This window comes from Callithrix jacchus, chromosome 16 (assembly GCF_049354715.1).
Source record: "Callithrix jacchus isolate 240 chromosome 16, calJac240_pri, whole genome shotgun sequence".
Taxonomy (NCBI): Eukaryota; Metazoa; Chordata; class Mammalia; order Primates; family Cebidae; genus Callithrix; species Callithrix jacchus.
Window position 1 is genome coordinate 84184133 of NC_133517.1, and position 22545 is coordinate 84206677.

At 31.0% G+C, this 22545-nt stretch overlaps 1 protein-coding gene across 11 annotated transcripts in view; it reads left to right on the forward strand.

Annotated features, from left to right (window-relative positions):
- Nucleotides 1–22545, forward strand: part of CSMD3 (CUB and Sushi multiple domains 3) — a 1279316-nt gene that overhangs the window by 452308 nt on the left and 804463 nt on the right. For 7 of the 11 annotated variants that reach the window (XM_002759280.8, XM_017965625.4, XM_017965626.5 and 4 more), the window contains 2 exons: nt 4817–4894; nt 11516–11603. In XM_002759280.8, the coding sequence (XP_002759326.1) occupies nt 4817–4894; nt 11516–11603 (166 nt within the window). The remainder of the gene's footprint in view (nt 1–4816; nt 4895–11515; nt 11604–22545) is intronic. The other 4 variants (XM_035276379.3, XM_017965627.4, XM_035276380.3 and 1 more) reach the window with 1 other exon arrangement.

Here is a 22545-nt window from a genome sequence, read left to right on the forward strand (position 1 = left end):
GTCCAGAACTTACAAGTAAATAAAGAGGGATTTGATTGTTCTAATGTTCTTCCCTGTCAGACCATTCTCATATTATAAAGTATTTCTATTAAAATAAACAAAAAAATAGTCAAACCGAAAATGTAATGAAAATTTTTAAATGATTAAAAATTGTTCAGCATATGAAAGACAAAAGAAAATAAAGGAAATGAATCATTGTGCATATGCCTATGAACTCTGCATTTAATGCTTTCTAACATTATTAGAGTATATATAGTTTTTCTGTTTTTTTTATCTGGAGATTTATAAATGAAAATGCTTCATCTTGAGCATTCATTTTTTAAAATTAATCTTTTAAGTTCTGGGGTACCTGTGCAGATCTTGCAGAATTGTTACATAGGTATACACAGGCCATGGTGGTTTGCTGACTCCATATCCCCTTCACCTAAATTAGGTATTTCTCCTAATGTTATCCCTCCCCAACATCCCCACCTGCTGCTATGGCTCCCCTAGACTCACACCCCCACCAACAGACCCCATTGTGTGGTGTTCTCCTCCCTGTGTCCATGTGTTCTCATTGTTCAACACCCACTTATGAGTGAGAACATGCAGTGTTTGGTTCGCTGTTCTTGTGTCAGTTTGCTGAGAGTGATGATTTCCAGATTCATCCATGTCCCTACAAAGGACATGAACTCATCATTTTTTATGGCCTCATAGTATGACATGGTGTTTATGTGCCACATTATCTTTATCCAGTCTATCACTGATGGGCATTTGGGTTTGTTCCAAGTCTTTGCTATTGTAAACAGTGCCTGAATGAAATGTGTGCATGTGTCTTTATAGTAGAACGATTTATAATCCTTTGGGTATATATTTAGTAATGGGATTGCTGGGTCAAATGATATTTCTAGTTCTAGATCCTTGAGGAATAGCCACACTATATTCCACAATGGTTGCCTAATTTACACTCCCAGCAAAGGTGTAAAAGTGTTCCTATTTCTCCACATCCTCTCCAACATCTGTTGTCTCCAGATTTTTTAATGATCACCATTCTAACTGGTGTGAAAAATCACTTACTCCCATCTTTGTTCATGATCAATAAAGGAAATTCTCCCAAAAAAATACCTTTAGTTAAAAGACTCAGAATTGCCAATATTGTATATATTCATTCATACACTCATACAAATATGGCATGTACATGACAGGCCAAGGTGGGTGGATCACTTGAGGTCGGGAGTTCCAGACCAGCCTTGCCAATGTGATGAAACCCTGTCTCTACTAAATTACAAAAATCAGCTGGGTGTAGTGTTACGCACCTGTAATCCCAGCTACTGGGGAAGCTGAGGCAGGAGAATCGCTTGAACCTGGGAGGAGGAAGTTGCAGTGAGCCAAAATTGCACCACTGCACTCCAGCCTGGGTGACAGAATGAGACCCTGTCTCAAATAAATAAATAAATAAATAAATAAACAAACAAACCCCAAACAAAAATATGACATGAGCAAAATATTTTTCCTACCTTTGAGGAGCTTACCATACAGTGAAGTGAATTGCCACACATGACACACTATCTAAACATTTTCCTTAACCTGTGTAAAATACCATGATTTATTTTAACATTCACTTTATAACAAATTTTACTTGCATATTACTGAAATGCATCAGTTTAAAAAGTCAGGTTAATTTGCTAAATTAAATGTGGTCATTAGAAGCACTCATTTTGCTTGATGACAAGTCAATGTTTATTCCATGTATCTTTTATACAACATATATTGTAATATTAAATACCTGATACATGATTTAGAATAGTCTTGTAATTAATACTTGCAATATTTATTCTTTTATTTATTAGGAGATACACACTATTCTTTCTTTTAAAAATATGAACAGCTAAAGAATTTGTTTTCTGTTTAACATATTTTAAAGTTCTTGTGAATTTAAATTTCATATTATTCATTCACACTTTGTCATGACCCAAAGTGGTTATTTTCCTGAACTTTCACTTTCTGCATCTGTATTGCAATTACTGTTGTTATTTTTTTAAATATAGATGTATCATTATTCAAAATAATTTGGCATATAGATGCTTATAAAAGAGAAACTTAAGGTGCTTTTAGAAACAGGAAAAATCCTATCCAACCAAATAATTAAATCGAGATACCTGTAAGTAGGCATGTTAACCCGTCTCCTTCTACAGATACCACCACTGCCCCCAATATTAGCAACTTGTTATTTACAACATTGAATTCTTTGATCCGTATAATTTTATTCTTCTTAATTTTCTCCTTTGGCCGGATAATCTTTTCATTTAGTTTTCTTTATTCTTTTTGAAATCCAGACTTGTGTTAAAATCACCATGAAATCTTCAGACTTATTTGTAATATTTATAAAGTCAAATCTTATAATGCAGAGAAAAGTAGAGGTAGATTCCTATTTATAAGTTATTTTCCAATGGAAAAATCTAGAATAATGCCAGATCATACAAAATGCAAATTTTGTCAAGTATTTTGAGACATCAGAAAATTCACGTGACAAGACTAAATTTAGAACTGCTAAACATTTAAAAAAAATTAACTTTAGGTTACCATGGGGGTGGGGCCAGAGGTAGAAGAGAATCAAAACAAAAAGCATCACTTGGGAGGAATGTAGTTATTTTTTCACCATATATAAGGATTCACAGTTAAAGAATCTTGCAACCATAAAGAAAGAGGCCATCTAGTCCTAGCTGCTTACATTGAGAGAATAAAACAGGTAAAACGGCAGATTCTTGTCCAAAATCCCAGAACTAGTACTTACTAAGAATAAGCCTTTTAAACGCTGCTCCAATGATATTATTCCTCTTTTTTTTTTTTTTTTTTTTGAGACGGAGTTTCGCTCTTGTTACCCAGGCTGGAGTGCAATGATGCGATCTCGGCTCACCGAAACCTCTGCCTCCTGGGTTCAAGCAATTCTCCTCCCTCAGCCTCCCGAGTAGCTGGGACTACAGGCGCTCACAACCATGCCCAGCTAATTTTTTTGTATTTTTAATAGAGACGGGGTTTCACCATGTTGCCCAGGATGGTCTCGATCTCTTGACCTTGTGATCCACATGCCTCGGCCTCCCAAAGTGCTGGGATTATAGGCGTGAGCCACCGCTCCCGGCTATTCCTCTTTTTAAAAACACATGCTGTGTGTATAGATAGTTCAGAACCATCAGGTCCTTTCTCATAAGGTCCATTCACATAAACCATCAGGTCCTTTCTCTACCATTCTACATTTGAAGGTATTACAAGAAAAAACTCACCTTAAAATGTTTCGTAGACCAATAAACATCCATAATTTAAACTAATTGCATAGATGATGTTCAGAAACAGTGAAGTGGTAATTTTAAACAATCTAACAAAAATCAGTGTACCTCCTTTTAAATTTATAGCATGAAAAAACCTATTTGCATAACATTTAAGGCTGTCATCCTCCACTATAAACTTGATACAAAGTAATATGTAAAGATTCCCACACTGTAACTGAGCAAGTTAATTATCTTTCTTGTTTTCTTGTTTATGCTATGTTTTTTAAAAGAAAATAATTGAAGTGGGGAAGTGATGAGGAGTGATTGATCAATGGAGACAAAAATATAGTAAGATGGAAGGGTGAGAAGAGAACACAACAGAGCAACCGTATTTAACAGTACCTTATATTTCAAAATAGCTAAAAGAGAAGATTTGGAATGTTTTCAACACAAAGAAATAATAGATATTTGCAGTGATGGGTATACCAGTTACTAGATTTGATCATTTCACATTGTATGCTTATATTAAAATATCCTATATACCCCATAAATATGTATAACTACTATGTATCCATAAAACTTACTAAAAATAAAATAAATGATATTTAAATATCTCATTAGGACAGAATCCATAACTTTTTTTAATAATTGAGTTTTAATTAAATAAACATTTCTTCATTTTACTTGATGTTGTTAAAAAAGTAAACAAAATGTTTTCTGAACTATCACCACATTTGTAAAATTCATAGCAACTGTAGTTAATCAAATAATGCATGCTTAAAGTAAAATAATACTTTTTTTCCATTTGAATTACTAAAATATTTTTAACATATCTCAGGTTTAAAAAATAATTCCTTACCTACTTCATTGAATTTCTATGTATTTATTTTTTCTTAGACTATCCAGTTATATCTATTTTAATTTAGTGCATAATTAAATATCTAAGAATAGCAATAACGTATTTTGGGTGGGCTCCAAATAGCTGTAGTTCACTTTTATATATTGTGTGCAATATGGACTAACATCAATCATGGTGTCAAAAGCAATAATAATGAATGGAAATAATTGTTGATGGAAATACTAAAATGCATTTAAAATGTTTCTAATTCAGCCATTTTCTTTAATGTGTCCTAACATTTCAAATAGCCTAAATTTTTATGAAATTTACTTTAAAAAACAAACCTATTAAATCCTTCCCACTATTTTAACACTCCAGCATTTTTACTTTGCTGGTTTATTTATTCCATAAAATTTGATGAATTCAAGTGGTTTATGATAAAGTGCTGAGATTTTACTTTTATATAAAAATGTAGACAGTTAAAAAATACAGTTTTAAAAAATATGTATATGCAGTTTTTTCCCTGTAGAATATTTAAAATCCTTCTACACTGCTTAGTATTTTACTACTAAGTGATTATATTGCTTTAAAAAAATTCTTCTGGGTACTGTATCAGACTTAAGAAAGTGGTTTCTTTATCTTGCATAATTCCATGCTAACAAAATTTCTTAACTTGAATTTCATTTTAAAATTGTATTTCCTGATACATGTTTTTGTTTGTTTTCTTAACTAGTGAAAAAGGCCATAGATTTTAAATCTAGAGGATTTAAATTGTTTCCAGGGAAAGACAACAGCAACAAGTTTTCTATCTGTGAGTGTACTTCTTTTTTGTTACTTTCTCTAGTGCAAGAGTGAAGTTTGTGATGTCTGTGTTGTTTGTATGTGTTTTACGAAAATATTAGTGTATTTACCAAATTAACTGCATTAATATCTGTATAACATGCATGATGATTACTCACTATTATATTTTATTTAAATATGTATTGAGTTAATGGATTAACATAGTAAACTCCCAGCCTTAGATTGTTTTTGATAAAGTTTATTTTATATTTCAAAATGTAAAAATATTCTTTTTATCATATGTGTTGAAGACACTCAAGTTTTGTAGTTCTAGGAGGTGAGGCAAAACTGAGTAAGATTTCTAAATTTGGTGGTTTCTTGTAGGAGTTCTTGATTGACTACGTCTTCATTTCAACAAAAGTGTTTTTCTAACAAAGATTACTTTTAAAATAGCAATTTTTATTTAAGAACAAACAAAATTCTTAATTTGAGCTAATTTACATAAACCCTTGAAATTAAACATTTTATAAAATGATTAATTATTGCTATTCTCTTTTTGAAAATCTTATAAAATGGTCTGAAATAAACAATTTTACTTACAAAATTGGGGCTATATATATCATCTGACCTTCATCCCATAATCTCAGGTTATGAATCATTGTTTAGAGCATTTGTTTAAATGACCATAAACAAACATTGAATTTTTTAGTAGAGCTATTCATTTTTGTAGTTAAAAATTAATAATAGTAATTGCTGGAAATTCCCAACAATACTGTTGCATATTAGAAATTTTGAAACAAGCCATTTATGACATAATAACTGATTTCCAAAATAATATTGCTAATATGTGAGTAGTTATTTTAAATTTAATATGTTGTTTTTGTTTATTCTTCAACAAAAATACATTTGTTAACTTTATTTTTCCTTCAGTTCCAAATCACCTTATGAAATAAGTTTATAATGATTTCTATAACAAAAATCATTTATTATAGGTATATCAAAATGGATTTTACATGTATGTTTATTGACTTGTACATATAAACAGTAAATGAAACAAATTGATCAGTTATGTCAGTTATTGAGAAAAAAAATTGGAGTCTTATGTTATCAGATATTTTAGGGTGTCATAATTTTCAAACGTGATTTTTACATTTAATTACTTAGACTTGAGAATACTAAACCAAAACCAGAAGAGATATCACCAGGAAACCACTGATCCACTTACTTGGTTTACCTGTTTAAAATGCACTAAACAGCTAATTTCAAAGAGTTTAGTTGTATAATTAATATTTCTTCATGTATTTTCAGGGCTAAAAACATATTTTCAAGATTGATACTGTCAGTTTATAAGGAAAACAAGCAATGCCACAATATGACTTGTATGTAAATTATTCAACACATTTTTGAAAGACATATTTTCCATAATAAAAAAAAATGTAAAAAATTGCCTGATGAGATGACTCTGACATGTCAAATTTCTTCATGTCATTGTGAAATAAGAGTTAAATGTTAGCAAAATTAAATATTATGTTTACTACATTTTTCTAATATTTTTTTCTGGCCATATATTTATTTCTGAATTCTAAGTAGAATTACAACATATTAGAATGGTTTACGTTCTTCTCATTTTATCTATATGTATGTTACTTGACATGTTGCATGGTTCAAACTTCCAAATGTTCTGGGAAATTCAGGCTATTGTACTAATAGATCTAGGACTTAGCAAGGCATAGTAAGATGTATGTAACTTTATATCCCTGATGGTATATTGCCTTAGTGGAAATATATATTATTTTCACTTTTCTTGTACATGGGTTATGAAGGTGAACAAAAAGAGAATTTAGACATGACTGTATATCTAGGAAAAAAATTCTAATAAAAATACCTTATTTAAGAAATATTTGCTTTAAAAGAGGCAAAAAATTAATGTGAGGCAAAAATGTTAATAATTTGCTCCATATTTTTAAAATAAATTTTACATTTTTTTATAAAATATTTTAAAATATTCTTCCTTTTTTGAAGAAAAGTAATTCTAACTTCAAAATGTTTTTTGCAAATTTTCTATCAAAATAGCAAGTCAACATGATTTTACATTTCATTTTACAATAATTTGTTTCTAAAGTTTTAATAACTGATTTCAAAAATATATTCTTTCATGGTTGTTTGGAGTAAAGAGTTATATTATTTTAATTTTCATCATTATTATATATCTGTTTCAAGTACACATTCATATCTTCATCTCTTTAATATTACTTATTTAACATAGGACAAAATAATTAAAAAGAAAGACAGTTTTTATTGTACATTCATCTTTAAAATAAAAAAAAATTAAACCACGTGTTTTTTGAAACAACAATTAATTCTATTATAGGCATGACCCGAAGTGAGTATAAGCATTGAGGACATCAAATGCCCACACTGCCAAAGTATGTGTGTAAAGGTCTCATAATGGCACTTTACATTTTAAATAAGAAATGAATTAACAACAGATTCAGGAAGCTCCAATAGTGTTTATGAGCAGAGTTTGTTGATTTCAATGGCTAATTCACATTTTTTTTCAGCTTTTATATCTGAACACTAAATTGCCCCAACATACCCCTTGTTCTTTTACAAAAATCGATTTCACCAAGAAAAGAAAATATAGATTTAAACAATTTTAAAAGTAAAAAGGTTTTACATTTTTAAAATGTTAAAATTAATGAACTAGTAGTCTTTCCAACTTCTTTAGTAGGCTCCTCTAGAATATTATTGTGGAATTATGAGGAAACTGTGAGCCTGACAGAAATGATTGTATTTTCTCTCCTATTCTTCAAATCCATACTTTTATTCATTCATATTATCTGCTCATTCCACAATTCCTCCATGGCAGCACCATGCTAGACTAAGAAGGTAAAAGTGTGAATAAAATATATTTTTACTCCTTAATGATTCAGTATTATATTGGGAAGCTAAATTAATTAAGAGGTAACTCTGTAGAATATGAAGTGTGTTAGTATAAAAAATAAGACAAAGTTGATAACAATGAAGTTTGAGTTCAGAAAATAATCTAAAGCACTTGATATTATACGTTGAAATAAAAATTTAAATCTAATTTTTAAAAATCTGAGAAAAGTGACATTGTAAGCAGCTAGAAGAGGTGAAATTTAGTCAGAGTTCACTTATTTTTATATTTAGGGTATATTATGTGCTATATAAAATCAGAATCCTTAAGAAAACATTCTTATGCTATTCATGTAATTAACCTTTAAAGACAGTCATATTCTTAAAATGCTGCAAGTTGCTATGCAAATTAAAAGAAGTAAAAGTGATAATTGCATTAATGGCATTATGAAATGAAAGCAGTTGATTAAATTAATACTAACTTCATTTAATTGTCTTGGCATCACTTAGCTATGGGCAATTATAAAGTATGTAAATATCAAAAGAGATGAAATATTATACATTTTTCCTAATTTAAAAAATGTTAAATATTTACAATTAGAGAAGATGAAATTCACATGCTATGCAGAAGCTCCCTCATTCTTACATTTTAAATTGGAAAGTATTTCCTCTTGCAGATGTCCAGAAATGGTGGTTTAAATGACACTTTCAAGCAGACAGAAATAACTTAACAATTAAAATAATAAGAACTGTGATTAATTAGGTGAAAGTGGTGAAATTATATACATGTTCTGCATTTTAAGGTAAAATGTTTGGAAAAGTGTTTTGAATTGCATTTAATGACATTGTTTCTGTCTTGCTGAGCTTTCTGAGCGGCTAGAGAGTTCTGGGTTAGTCGAATTTCTCAAATCAAACTGCCTGAGTTTAAATATAGAGTCTCATTAACTAGCAATATGACTTTGGACACATTTGTTAACCTCTCTTTGACTCAGTTTTCTCACCTGTAGGAGGTGTAAAATAATAGTATCTACTCCTAAGATGATGGTGAGAACTAAATGGGGTAATACACATAAAATATGTAGAATAGTTCTCAACCCATCATTTAAATTCATATAAAATGTTTAACAAAATTTTATTTTGAGCCAAAATGATAGTAAAATATAGAAAAATGGGATTTTACTTATTTTTACTTTTACATAATATATTCACAAACTGCTTGTCTGTTTGTGTTACAGACAATATAATTTATAATCCTATAATCTGTGTTACATATCATAATACAAAATTGTAGGTAGGATTCAGTCATGCTATCTCTTTTCTTCTTTCCCACTCCCCCATTTAAAAAGTCACATTTTAATAAACATATACTACAATATTTTCAAAAGCCTTTTAAAGGTAGGAAAGAGGTTATTTTTCATTTTTTATGAAATGAGCATTTTCTACGCTCAGTTCTTTGACAACAAATGTAAGTGATATTGTCAATCAAACAAGTAGGACATATTTATTGAAAAGATATTAAATAGGCATATTAAAATAATTATGTTTTTCCTCTATCTTAATCAAGTACATAATCTCTGCAGATGACTACAGGTATATAAAACTATTAATTTATAATATATTAAGATAATATTAAATACAAAATTGTCCAAATGAATTACTCCAAGTTATTTAAAAAGATTAATCAGTATCACATGGAAAAAATGAGTGATTATCTTTTGGAAGAAGTGGGACTTAAGCTAAGTCTTGAATATTAGGTAGGATTTTGATAGCTAAGGGGTAAAGAAAGGAAAACATGGAGACAAGGAGAAAACACAACTGTGTGGAGTGAATATGTTCAGAAAATTGCAGAACAGTGAACAGACAATGGGACTTGGATGATGGATGCATGTTGGTGACTAGTGAGAAATAAATTTGATACAGTATAAAATCTAGAATAATTGGAGATTTGAGCAGTCAAATAAACTTTTTTTTAGAAAGTCTAGTCTTCCTCTGATATTCAAGATGGATTAGAGGTGGATGAAAATGGAATCACAGAAGCATCAAAGTGATTAGGTTGAATTTGAGTAGATAGATTAAATGACCATGGAAACTTTGGTGGATAATCAAATAGGCCATTGGAAAATTGAGACAGGAACTTCAAAAAGATTAGAAGTAATTAGCAAATAGGTCATTATGTCAAGGAATAAGGGAAATTCAAACAGAGAGAGCTGTGAGTCAATGCCTTTGAATTTGTCCATTGTAGTGGAATCAGCCAAAGTAAGAGAGGCCAAAAAACCCAGAAAGGTAAAGAAAATTATATATCAAGTTAGAGAATAAGGAAAACACAAATATCCCATGATTTGAATAGTGAGCTATAACACATTTGGCAAGAAGGATATCATTGGTAATACCAGGATAATTATTTTTTAGAATGATGGAAATATATGCAAAATCTTATGTTTAACTCAGGAAAAGAAAACTTAACCATAACCATAATTATTGGGCAGTCATCTGATAGCTATTTTCTTATCTGATGAATTAATTTGAATTTAATGACTATGTTCAGCAGTCCAGTGGTTCTCGACTTTGACGTTATATTAGAATTACCTTGAGAGTTATTATTACTTTTTAAGTGGCTCACACCTATAACCCTAACACTTTGGAACTTTGGATGGCTAAGGCGAGAGGATGGCTTGATTCCAGGTGACCAAAGCTATAGTGAGCTATAATTGTGCTGCTGCACTCCAGCATGATTGACAAAGCAAGACCCTGTCTCTTTAAAATAAAAACAAAAAAACTGATGCCAGGGTCCTACCCTAAATTTACCACATTAGAATATCTAGAGGTAGAAGTAGTCATCTTTATTCTTTCAAGAAAGATCTACCTGTGTTTTCAGTTCACAGTGTAGGACAACGAGCATTAGATGGTTTAGATTTTTTCTCTCCGGAATCTCTACTTAGGCACTATTTTTTCTTAAAAAAAAAAACAAAAAAACAGGTAAATTGATATAAAGTAAAATAAAAGAATTTATCCTCCAGTTCACATCACTCAGACATTTCAGTTCTATCTGATTGAATAATAAAACTCTTACTTGGGAATTTAGTTATCCAATGTGGTAACATTCACTGAAAAAATTAATATGTGTTTTACTTTTTGCTCTGAAGAAACTGCTGAAAATGTGTACAAAAGCTAAATAAATCATATTCATGGAAATTGCTTGCGGGTAAAGCCATTGTTTTGGTTTACACCATTTTATAATAATTTAAAGGCATACCTAGTAATCTGCACCGTTATTGTACTTTAATGTTGGCAGACCAAAATTCTTTATAATATACCAAATAAGAAGTGTTATAACTTGGAACTTTTTTCATACAGTCATATTTTTTATTACAACTTCAAAAGCAACAAGTATTCAAATAACACTGTTATAACTGGTGGTTGACTTCTTTATTGCCAATGATTAGTGGAGACTCCGGATATTGATACCCTGAGAATGTGTTTCCAGAGATTGTCCAATTTAATGGAAACAAAAAATTAAAGTAATAGATATTAGTGCATTAATATGCAGATTAGTACATGTCATTGAACAGCAAATTTATTTTCTTACTAGTTCATAAAATGCTTTTGCCTTCTGTATTGGTTTATAAAATTATATTTTAACAAATGCTTAAATTATAGTGATTTTAATAACAATATATAAGAATACATTTTATGTATATTTAAAAATTAATATCATCAAATTTCTAGTCACATATATTTTGTTTCTTTCTTTTTTTTTCCCCTGCTATTACAGTAAATGAAGGAGGTATTAAAACAGCTTCCAACTTATGCCCAGATCCAGGAGAACCAGAAAATGGGAAGAGAATCGGATCAGATTTTAGGTAATGTTTTAGAATATTTACTTCATTATTTATCTTGTCAATGTTTATTTTAATTTAAATGTTTAAAATAGTTAATAATGGCAGGGTACAGTGGCTCACACCTGTAATCCCAGCACTTTGGGAGGCTGAGGTGGGAAGATGACCTGAGGTTGTGAGTTTGAGACCAGCCTGACTAACATGGAGAAACCCCATCTCTATTAAAAATACAAAATTAGCCAGGCATAGTGGTGCATGCCTGTAATCCCAGCTACGCAGGAGTCTGAGACAGGAGAATTGCTTGAACCTGGCAAGTGGAGGTTGCTCCATTGCACTCCAGCCTGGGCAACAAGAGCAAAACTCTGTCTTAAAAAAAAAAAAAAAAATAGCTAATAATGTAAAGATGATGGTGTGGTGACATCAAACTACATTCTATCAACATTTACCATATATAATGGTGAGTTTCAAATGAGGTAATGCCTGTAAAACATCCTAGCAAATGTTCTGTAAACATTTGTATTTTCTAATTATAACTTGAGTAGTTTTATCTCCATCATAAATTAGTATTAATTTTATTAATTTGAAATTAAGTTTACCAACAAACTAGAGAATTTACATAGTAACGAGAGAATTTATATAGTATAGTGTGACAGCCATTAATTTACATAACTATCAAATAATGCTTTTTAATAAACTTGAATTTTTCTTAGTCTTCTATAATATTTTACAAATAAAAAATTACTAAATGCTATCAAAATATTAACCAATAATCTTGTGAAAACTCACAAATACCTATTTTTATGGAGTCTCCATGGTAAATTTTACTTTTGAATTTTTGATGATAATGTTTATAGTTACATATACCACATTTTTCATTTTTACTTATTTCTATTATGTATGTAAAGCACAAATTATTTTTTAAAAAATATCTCTATGAAGAAAAAAATAGTACTTAAAAAGTAGACCTATAAAAAATTTCCCAAATGGATCTTTCAGAATGACTTAAAGTTAAATTTTGCCATACTTGAAGTGGAAAACAATGCCATTTCCACACAAACACAATTGTAATTTTCTAAAATATTTACAGAACTTTAACCACTCTCAAAACTTAATACAGATAATAATATTTGAAGAAACACACCAAGGAGAAATTCAAAATATTTGGGAACTGGTCAGACTTTGATCTATTAAACCAATTTTTAAAAATCAACTAAATCTTTCAGCCTGAATGACTAACAATTATATTTTATAGACCACAAAGTGATAAGCAAGTAATTCTTTTTCCAATTATTTTTTATAAAATTATGTAAGCACTTATTATTTTATTCCTGTTTTAAATGAGAAAACTGAAGTTTGTTTACCTGTCTAATAATCTGATAAAAGTGGGATTTGAACTCTTGATTCCAGACTCCAAAACCTGATGTTTTAATCACTATATTATATTATGCTTTAAGTCAAACAAATTTCATTCAGATTATCTCCCTGACATAAATTATCTTGTTTTCTGAAAGAGTTAGTTTCCTCGGTTCTAAAATTGAGAATAATAATATATGTCTTATTGGATTGAGGAGAAGATCACATGAGATAAATTATACCTCATAGTAATCATAGAGCTTTTGGCAAAATAAGTACTCTATAAATACATTCTGCTATTACAAAATAATATGTAGAGCACTACTGATGACATTAGTATTTACTTGGTCCAATGATTTGCTAATTAGATTAATGATACATTAGAAATTAACTTACAAATAACATAATGTGATAGTAATATAGGGAGCTAAATTACCTTCAAGTGCAGTAGATTTCAAGCCATTCAGATGTAATAACAAATGTAGAAAGTACTCAGAAAAAAAAGAAAATAAAAAGATTATATGACAGAGAATAAAGATGTCTCTGGGTGGGAACTCACATAATTTAAGAAGGTCCTACTCCCAAAGATATTGGAAAAATATATGTTTTCCACCTGCAGGGAAGGAATAGCCTTACATAAAGAGAGTGCCCAATGACCTGTTCCAGAAAATAGAGTTCATTGAAACTCAGTTATGGAGCATAAATAGGAGAAAAGCATAGAATGAAGTAGAGAAAATAAGGAGAAATCAAATTATTTGTTGCAGAGAAAGTAAATCGACATCCAGCCTAATATGGACTGAAGATATGTTTTGTTTTAAATACATAGTTTTTTTTTAAATGGATGCAACATTTAAAACTCAGAAAATTATACACAAAAGCAGACACACACACACACACACACACACAGACACACACACTTCTATATTCTTTTATTATATTGGCAACTTACACCTACATACTTTTAGGGTAACATCTGCTGAGAACCAGTTAACAACTTCTGTCTCTAGGCTGAGAAGGATCTCTCTGGCTCACCATATTTACCCATAGGCTACTGTACTTATTTAGCTTACCTCCCTGTGATGGGAAGTTATAAAGTATTGTAAATGACCTGATCCAAAATTAAAATATATATATATATATATATATATTTTTTTTTTTAAATATATATGTTTTTAAATACATATATATATTTTAAAAACATTTTTAAATATATATATTTATTGTACTTTAAGTTCTGGGGTACATTGCAGATCATGCAGGATTGTTGCATAGGTACACACGTGGCAATGAGGTTTGCTGCCTCCATCCCCACGTCACCTATATCTGGCCTTTCTCCCCATGTTATCACTCCCCAATCCCCCACCTGCCTGCTGCCCTCTCCTAGCCCCACAAAAGACCCCAGGGTGTGATTCTTCCCTACCCGTGTCCATGTGTTCTCATTGTTCAATACCTGCCTATGAGTGAGAATGTGCCATGTTTGATTATCTGTTCTTGTGGCAGTTTGCTGAGAATGATAGTTTCCAGATTCATCCATGTCTCTACAAAGGACACAAACTCATCATTTTTTATGGCTGCTTAGTATTCCATGGTGTATACATGCCACGTTTTCCTTGTCCAATCTATCAGCAGTGGGCATTTGGGTTGGTTCCAGGTCTTTGCTATTGTAAAAAGCACCACAATGAACATATGTCTGCATGTGTCTTTACAATAGAATGATTTATAATCCTTTGGGTATATACCTAGTAATGGGATTGCTGGAACAAATGGAATTTCTATTTCTAGATTCATGAGGAATTGCCATACTGTCTTCCACAAAGGCTTAACCAATTGACACTAGCACTAACAGTGAAAAAGCATTCCTATTTCTCCACATCCTCTCCAGCATCTGTTGTCTCCAGATTTTTTATGATCACCATTCTAACTGACATGAGATGGTATCTCAATGTGGTTTTGATTTGCATTTCTCTAATGACCAGTGATGATGAGCATTTTTTCATATATTTGTTGGCCTCATATATGTCTTCTTTGTAAAGTATCTGTTCATATCCTTTGTCCACTTTTGAATGTGTTTGTTTGGTTTTGTCTTGTAAATCTGTTTTAGTTATTTGTAGATTCTGGATATTAACCTTTTGTCAGATTAGTAGATTGCAAAACTTATTTTCCATTCTGTTGGTTGCTGATTCACTCTAATGATTGTTTCTTTTTCTGTACAGAAGCTCTGGAGTTTAGTTAGATCCCATTTGTCTATTTTGGCTTTTGTTGCCAATGCTTGTGGTGTTTTAGTCATGAAGTCCTTGCCTATGCCTATGTCCTGAATGGTTTTGCCTAGGTTTTCTTCTATTGTTTTTATGGTGTTAGGTTTGATGTTTAAGTCTTTAATCCATCTGGAGTTAATTTTAATGTAAGGTGTCAGGAAGGGGTTCAGTTTCTGCTTTCTGTACATGACTAGCCAGTTTTCCCAACACCATTTATTAAATAGGGAGTCTTTACCCATTTAATTGCTTGTTAGATTATGCTTTCTATTTTAGGTAAGATACTGAAGAAAACCTAACTTTTACTTAGGATGCTTCAGTAGTCTGGGTGAAAGACAGTGTTGATTTGGACTATGGTGTTGGCAGGGAACGAGACAGATTCAAGGTGTCTTTTGAAGATAAAAGCTTTAATATCCAATGAAAAGTTAAAGTGGAGAGTAAGAAAAATGAAAGAATTAGGATGAGGCTCAATTTCAGGGTTTGAACATGAGGATGAAGTAAATTATAATGTTTAATTCAAGTATGAACATCCAGAGATTTCTGGAGGAAAAATTGAGAGTTCAGTTTTGGAGTTGTATATTTTAGATGATTTAGAGATTTCTAGACAGATATGTTAAGTGATTAGTTGAACGTAACTGAAGTGCAGAGATATCAGGGAACCACAGGCATATACATATTATAAAAATGTTAAAGAAACATTATTTTCTTTAAAAAATTATTTAGAGACTATATCACTTAAAACATGTAGAAAGACAGGAGAACTTGAGATGTTGTGTCAAATATCTATTTGACGAACTGAGAGAATACAAGAAGCTACCAAATCCTGCTCATGAGGGACCAGAGAAATAGAATACCTAAAAAGGTTACTGAAGCAAAACAAGAAGTCTTCAAAGGGCAAGCAGGGAGTATTAAAAAACTGAACATGGAACATAGAGGACTGTCTTTTGAATTTGACAACATGAAGGTTGTTGACAAGAGTGATTTCAGTGAAATGACAGAGGTTGAAAACATACTTAAATATACTGAAGAGTGAATAGACAGTTCAAATAGTTTACAGCTTGGGGACATCAACTTATATAAACCAGGGACATAATGGGGCAGTTTTGCAGTCACTAGGAAATCAAGAGAGACTTTCTTCTTGGAGAATCAAGAGATCAAAGCATGTTTATTGGTTGATACAAATAATTATGTAGAGAGAAATATATGTATTGGTGCTATTGAAAAGAGAGGGCAAAAGTAAAGAAACATAATTTTGTAGGAGAAAATAAATAGGATTCTAAGGACAGGTAGTGGGGAATTATTTTCACTCTAACAGAACGGAAGATAGAGAAGTGGAAAAGAGATGCTGCTAGGCTTTCAATATTTTGTGGTGGGAAGGTGAGAAAGCTCATGTTTAATATGTTTACATTAGTAATCCTGCATCTAGCAAGGCAGTCAAATGAAAATGTGTGTATAAGGAGATGAGAATGGATGGGAGAGAAAGTTTAAGACTGAGAGAAAAATGAAAAAAGAGTTTTTTACCAAGAGTGGGAGAGCAAGCTTGATATAGAAATGTTGCCTCACTAAGTAAGTTGGTGGACCCTTTTGAGATTGATGATAATGAATCTGCTTGGCTTTATAATTTCCACCTAGCATTGCTGAGCTTCCTAGGTACAAACGTAAAAAAGATTGTGCAAAATTATGATAAAGCTCTGTGCATTTGGCAACTTGGTAGTAATTCTTTCAGGCATGCAGATTAGAAACATGGATCTGGAGCAGAGAAATCTTCAAGTAGAGGTATAAATTGGGGGACTTTTAGAAGGAGAGTGGATTAGATTGTCTTTCAAGGTCAGTTTCAGCTATAAATATATCACTGTTTCAGAAGCAGAAGTTGAATTATTTGTAGACTTACCTGTTTCAAAGGGTTGGAAAAAGAGCTTTGTATGTATTTTAAAATATAATATGAAAATTATTATTATATAAGATATGGAAATCACCCCAAATAATAAGAAATGCAAAGCTGGTAAGGGAAGAAAAATCACACACAAAACATAAATCAATTTGTTGTGAAGTAACGTAGTTTTAGTCAGGGCTTAAATTAACAGTTATATCTATTCGTGGGCCCTTATCATCTCAAAAGAACATTAGATTGCATTACTTAGTGATTTACTGCCTCCATCTATGGAAGTATTACTGGTTTTTGGATAGAATTACCAGTCTCTGTCCCTGAAAAATCAAAAGAACTCATAGCAAGTTCTCCTTGTGCCCCTAACCAAGTGAAATTTCAGTTATTTCATAAAACACCAAAAGTACAATCAATAAGAAAATTGATAAGTCATAATTCATTAAAATTAAAACATCTCTATAAAAAGCACTGTGAAGACAAAGAAAGAACATGCCACAGACTGGAATAAAATATTTCCAAATTACATATCTAATAAAAATATATTCTGTACATAAAATATAGAAAAGTCACTTACAACTTAATAATAAGAAAACAAACAATTCAGTTACACCGTAGGCAAAACACCTAACCGAATTCCCACCAAAGAAGAGATATAGGATGGCAAATAGGCATATAAACAAAGCTCATTATCATATGTAATTAGGAAACTTCAAATTGATGTTACAACCAGATACTATTACATAATTATTAAAATAATGTCTAAAGCTTTGACAACACAAAATGCTGTAGAGGAAGTTAAACTACAGCAACATTCATGTATTGCCTGTGGGAGAGCAAAATTATAAAGTCACTTTGGAAGACATCTGACAGTTTCTTATTTTATTTATTCCTTTTAAATTTTTATTTTCAGGGGTATATGCACAGGTTGTTATTTAGGTAAATTGTATGTTACAGAGATTTAAAAGATTTACAGATTATTTTTTGTTACCCAAGTAATATGCATAATGCCCAATAAGAAGATTTTTGATCATCACCCTCCTCTCACCCTCCAACCTCAGGTAGGCCTCAGTGTCTGTTGTTCCCTTCTTTGTGTTCATGGGTACTCAATGTTTAGTTCCCACTTTTAAGTGGGAAAACTCAGTATTTGGTTTTCTATTCCTGTGTTAGTTTGCTTAGTATCATTGCCTCCAGTTTCATCCATGTTGCTGCAAAGGACATGAATTCATTGTTTTTTATGGCAGCATAGTATTTCATGGTGTACATGTACCATATTTACTTTATCCAGTCTATCACTAATGAGCATTTTTGTTGATTCCATGCCTTGCTATTGTGAATAGTGCTGCAATAAACATACCTGTGCATGTGTCTTTATGGTAGAACAATTTATATTCCTTTGGTATATACACAATAATGGTATTGCTGGGTTGAATGGTAGTTCTAGGTTTTCTGAGAAATTGCAAAACTTCTTTCCACAGTGGCTGAACTAATTTACGTTAGCTGTTGAGAGTTGTTTCTTTTTTAAAAAACAGCTCTCAGCCATTGAGAGTTGTTTTAAAAAAAAAAAAAAACTAAACATGGAGTTACCAACAACAATGATGCTCCTTCGTAAAATTACAACTATAAAACGTTGTGGAAAAGACAAAATTACACAGACAGTAAAAAAGTTCAGTGGTTGTCAGGAGTTCACAGAAGGGAAGAGAGGGATGAATAGATGGTGCACAGGGGACTGTAAGTTAGGGCAGTGAATCTATTCTGCCTGATACTGTAATGGTGAATACATGACACCATGTATTTGTCAAAACTCACAGACCACAAATAGTGAATTCTAATATAAATTATAAACTTTAATTAATAAAATATTTTAATATTGATTCATTCATTTTAAAACTGTACCATACTAATACAAGATATTAATAATGGGAGAAACTGTATTATGTTGGGGAGAGGAAGGTGGTGTCTGAGAACCCTCTGTACACTCTGTGTTTTTTTTTAATATAAACCTTAAAATTCTCTAAAAAATAAAATCCATTAAAATTTAAAGCAAAGATATACAAGTGATTTTATCTTATATTTTGAATTAAGCGGTGTATATGCACATATACATGTCATTTTAAGGATAATATATTACAAAATTTTTCCCTTAGAATGTCTGTTACAACCTCAGACATTTACTGTTTCATCATTTTCCTAGCATTGCAGTAATCTCTGAATGAAAATTTTGGAGAGAAAGAGATATATCAATTATTAAAAAACATAGAAAAGATAAGAACAGTTCTCTCATCTCCATTTCCATGGATATTATATTAGTTAAGCATTTATTTACACACTTATAGAATGATGTCAGTTTCACAAGCTGCCAGTTTTTCTCCTTCTCATCCACAGCTTCCATCTGTAACATCTACAATAATGTATCTTTCCAGCTTCAACACTAGCAGAGCTTTCCTGTTGCCCACTTATCGAAAAAATACTCAGTGTTGGCATTCAAAATGCTTCAAAATATCCCCAAACTTCCTTTCATATTTTGTGTGGTGACAAATTGTCCTACATAGTTGTCTTCAAATGTATCTGCTTTTCCGTGACTACTTAGTTCTGTTGTTTTTTTCTTCCTAGAATGTTATATCTTTGCATTTTTGCCTGTGTTATCTTACACATTTTTCAAGTGCTCGAAATCCTCTTTTAAAAAACTATTTTTTTATATTTCCGATCAGTTACTATCTGGCTCTTAACTTCTTAACATCATATTTTCCTTCATTATAGTACTACAATTTTTTTCTTTTAGAAATTTTTCCAAGTGTAGGATCTTTGTAATCAGATATGAGTATTCACGTTTCTATATGCCTGCAAAGGGAGTTCAATAAATGTAATGAACTGAATTGATTAAAACAGCAAAACTGCAGTTCAGCATTTATTATTAATTTTCTGATCACATGACTTTGTAGCAGGACCTCAAATTCATTGAATTAGTAAATGGCTTATAGGTAAGTTGACGAAACAGAAACAGTCTTGTTTGCGCATAATCAATATTTTTATAATCACCGAGAAAATCTGTGAGAAAAAATTTCGAGAGATAAGGTATCTTACTTGTTATATTTTGGTTACCATTTGTGTTCTACTCTCCAAGGTGATAGTCCCAGCAGCTGTGTTTTGAAGTCTTAAAAGCTTTGTTTCTAATTTGAAATACTATAGAATATAACAAGCTTTTAAAGGGAGAAATGCTTCCAAGGAAATAAAAAGCAGGCAGCATTTTCTATGCTGAAAAATAAATTAAAAATTTAAATGCCCTTAAAATTATAACCAACTTTTTGGGAAAGCTCAACTTGTGGGATCCTTATATTTCATAGACTTTTCTTCTGCAGGAAAGGCCTTAATTTATGCCTTTTCTAACTGAATCAAAATATATAGAGGAAAATGAGAGTTTTGAAGATTTCAAAAGAGATACTGAAATATCTTATGTCCCACTAAACATGAACATAAATTTGTGCTTCTCTCAAGAGTAAAGAACAATATGGGCTTCAAATTTTTGATTTGTATCTGGATTCTTAAAATTCTGGTATATCTCATCTGTGAAACAGGAGGGAATGTATCTGGTACTATTAAAACACTACTGTGTAATGTATATTCAAGAAAAGTTGATTATCATAATGTAAATCAACGATACTTCTGAATATAAAGTCATTTTCACTCATTTTCCTAACATGAACTTTCTAAATATGCTAGTATATTAATTTATAAATCTTACTGTTGGTAATTACAAAGAGACCATTAACATATAGAGGCTTCCAAAGATGTTCTGTCTCTTTCCACTTCAAGAGTAAACCTTCCTTTCTTACCATACTGCTATAAGCCTTTGTAATTATTATAACCTCTCTTGAATTTAATGACTGAGAAATAGCTTGGTTTCTTTGAGTATAGCCATTAACTAACTACCCATTTTCACTCTTTTGTTGAATCTACTTTCTCTTTTCACTTCTGAAACATAAAAACTTTTCAGAGTTACAGCTTCAAAACTCACTTCTGAAGTGAGTTTATAGAGATATCACCTGCTTCAGGAATCCCATCTTCTCTAAAGGGTTCAAAATCATGACTTTCCATGTTTCCCTCAGGTCTTTATCATTTTAATTCTTCTGAGGGTTGAATATTCATTTTCAACTTTTTAGAAAAAATGAATTAATCTTTTTAACAAAACTAGTACATTATTACATGTGAAAAAGCATGAAATTTGGAATCAGATGAAGTTGATTTTAAGTCCTATTGTTTTTTTACTTGACTTGGAGAAGTTATTTATTCTACACAAAGTTATCTTTTATTTTTAATAAAAAGAGAAAGGTTAACCCCAAACTGAACTGCCACAGTGAAGGACTAGATTATCTAACACACATAAACTTGCCTAGTGAAGTACTCAGAACAAAGAGAGGCTAATAAATGCTAGGTTACCTGTCTTTCCCTTCTCTTTCTTATTGTCCTATATGGATTTGCTAATGAATGATTTAAAAGTCTTCATTATTTTCCAACATTCTGCAACCCACTGAGCTACTCTATCTCATTCAATAGTAATCTTCTTTCCCTCTTGTTGACTTTACTCACTTAAAATTTCTCAACTGCACAAAAACAATAATCTATTTTATTGCAAGAAGTATTACACTTTTCTTTGAGGAAAAGAGTCCTCATTTTTAAATACTGCAATAATACTCTTTAATCAAAAACTTGTTTTTCCCCAGATCTATTGAATTAAGAAGTAATATAATATCAATTATTATACACATACATATATCATGTTTTAACTCAAAAGCAATTTCACACCATTATTTAATTTTTTATATATTAAAACAATGTAGATTTCAATATTTCTATTTTACTAAGGAGTAAAATTATGTACTAGAACTTCCTATACTTAGCAGTAATAAAGATAGGCCTTGTACCCAGGTCACATAGCTTGCAATTTGGTCCTCTTTCACCCTTGCTTATATGTTTGCAGTCTAGCATTTAAGTTCTTCCTCAGTCTAGTAGAAACCTAATTTTCTGACGTTATCTTTCCATTTTGTCATATTACATTACAAATTGCCACACTTGCCTCTTACCGAAAAATGTATCATTTCAATTTGGTGGTACGTATTTTTTAAAAATTAATGTAAAATCAATGTCAAGGTAAAAATTATCAGTTCCTCTAACTTAATAGTTGCTTAAGGCAAATTGTTCTTCCAAATTCAACCTTAAGTCAGCTCTGTAATATTGCTCATGTTACTCTTGCTTTTTAAAATATTATTCTGCTAATCTTTACTTATAAGAAACCTATATATTCTTCAAATGAATTTCCTTCATCTTCCTTGGTTTGCTATAATTTTTATCAATGTTCTCTTGACTATGTTAAAGTAAAAAATAAAAATGTAAAGATGAATCTCTAAATGTATCATTTTATTTGAGAAGAAAGAATTACAATTTAGGGTATAAAATCAGACCAGATGGTCTTTGGTATGTT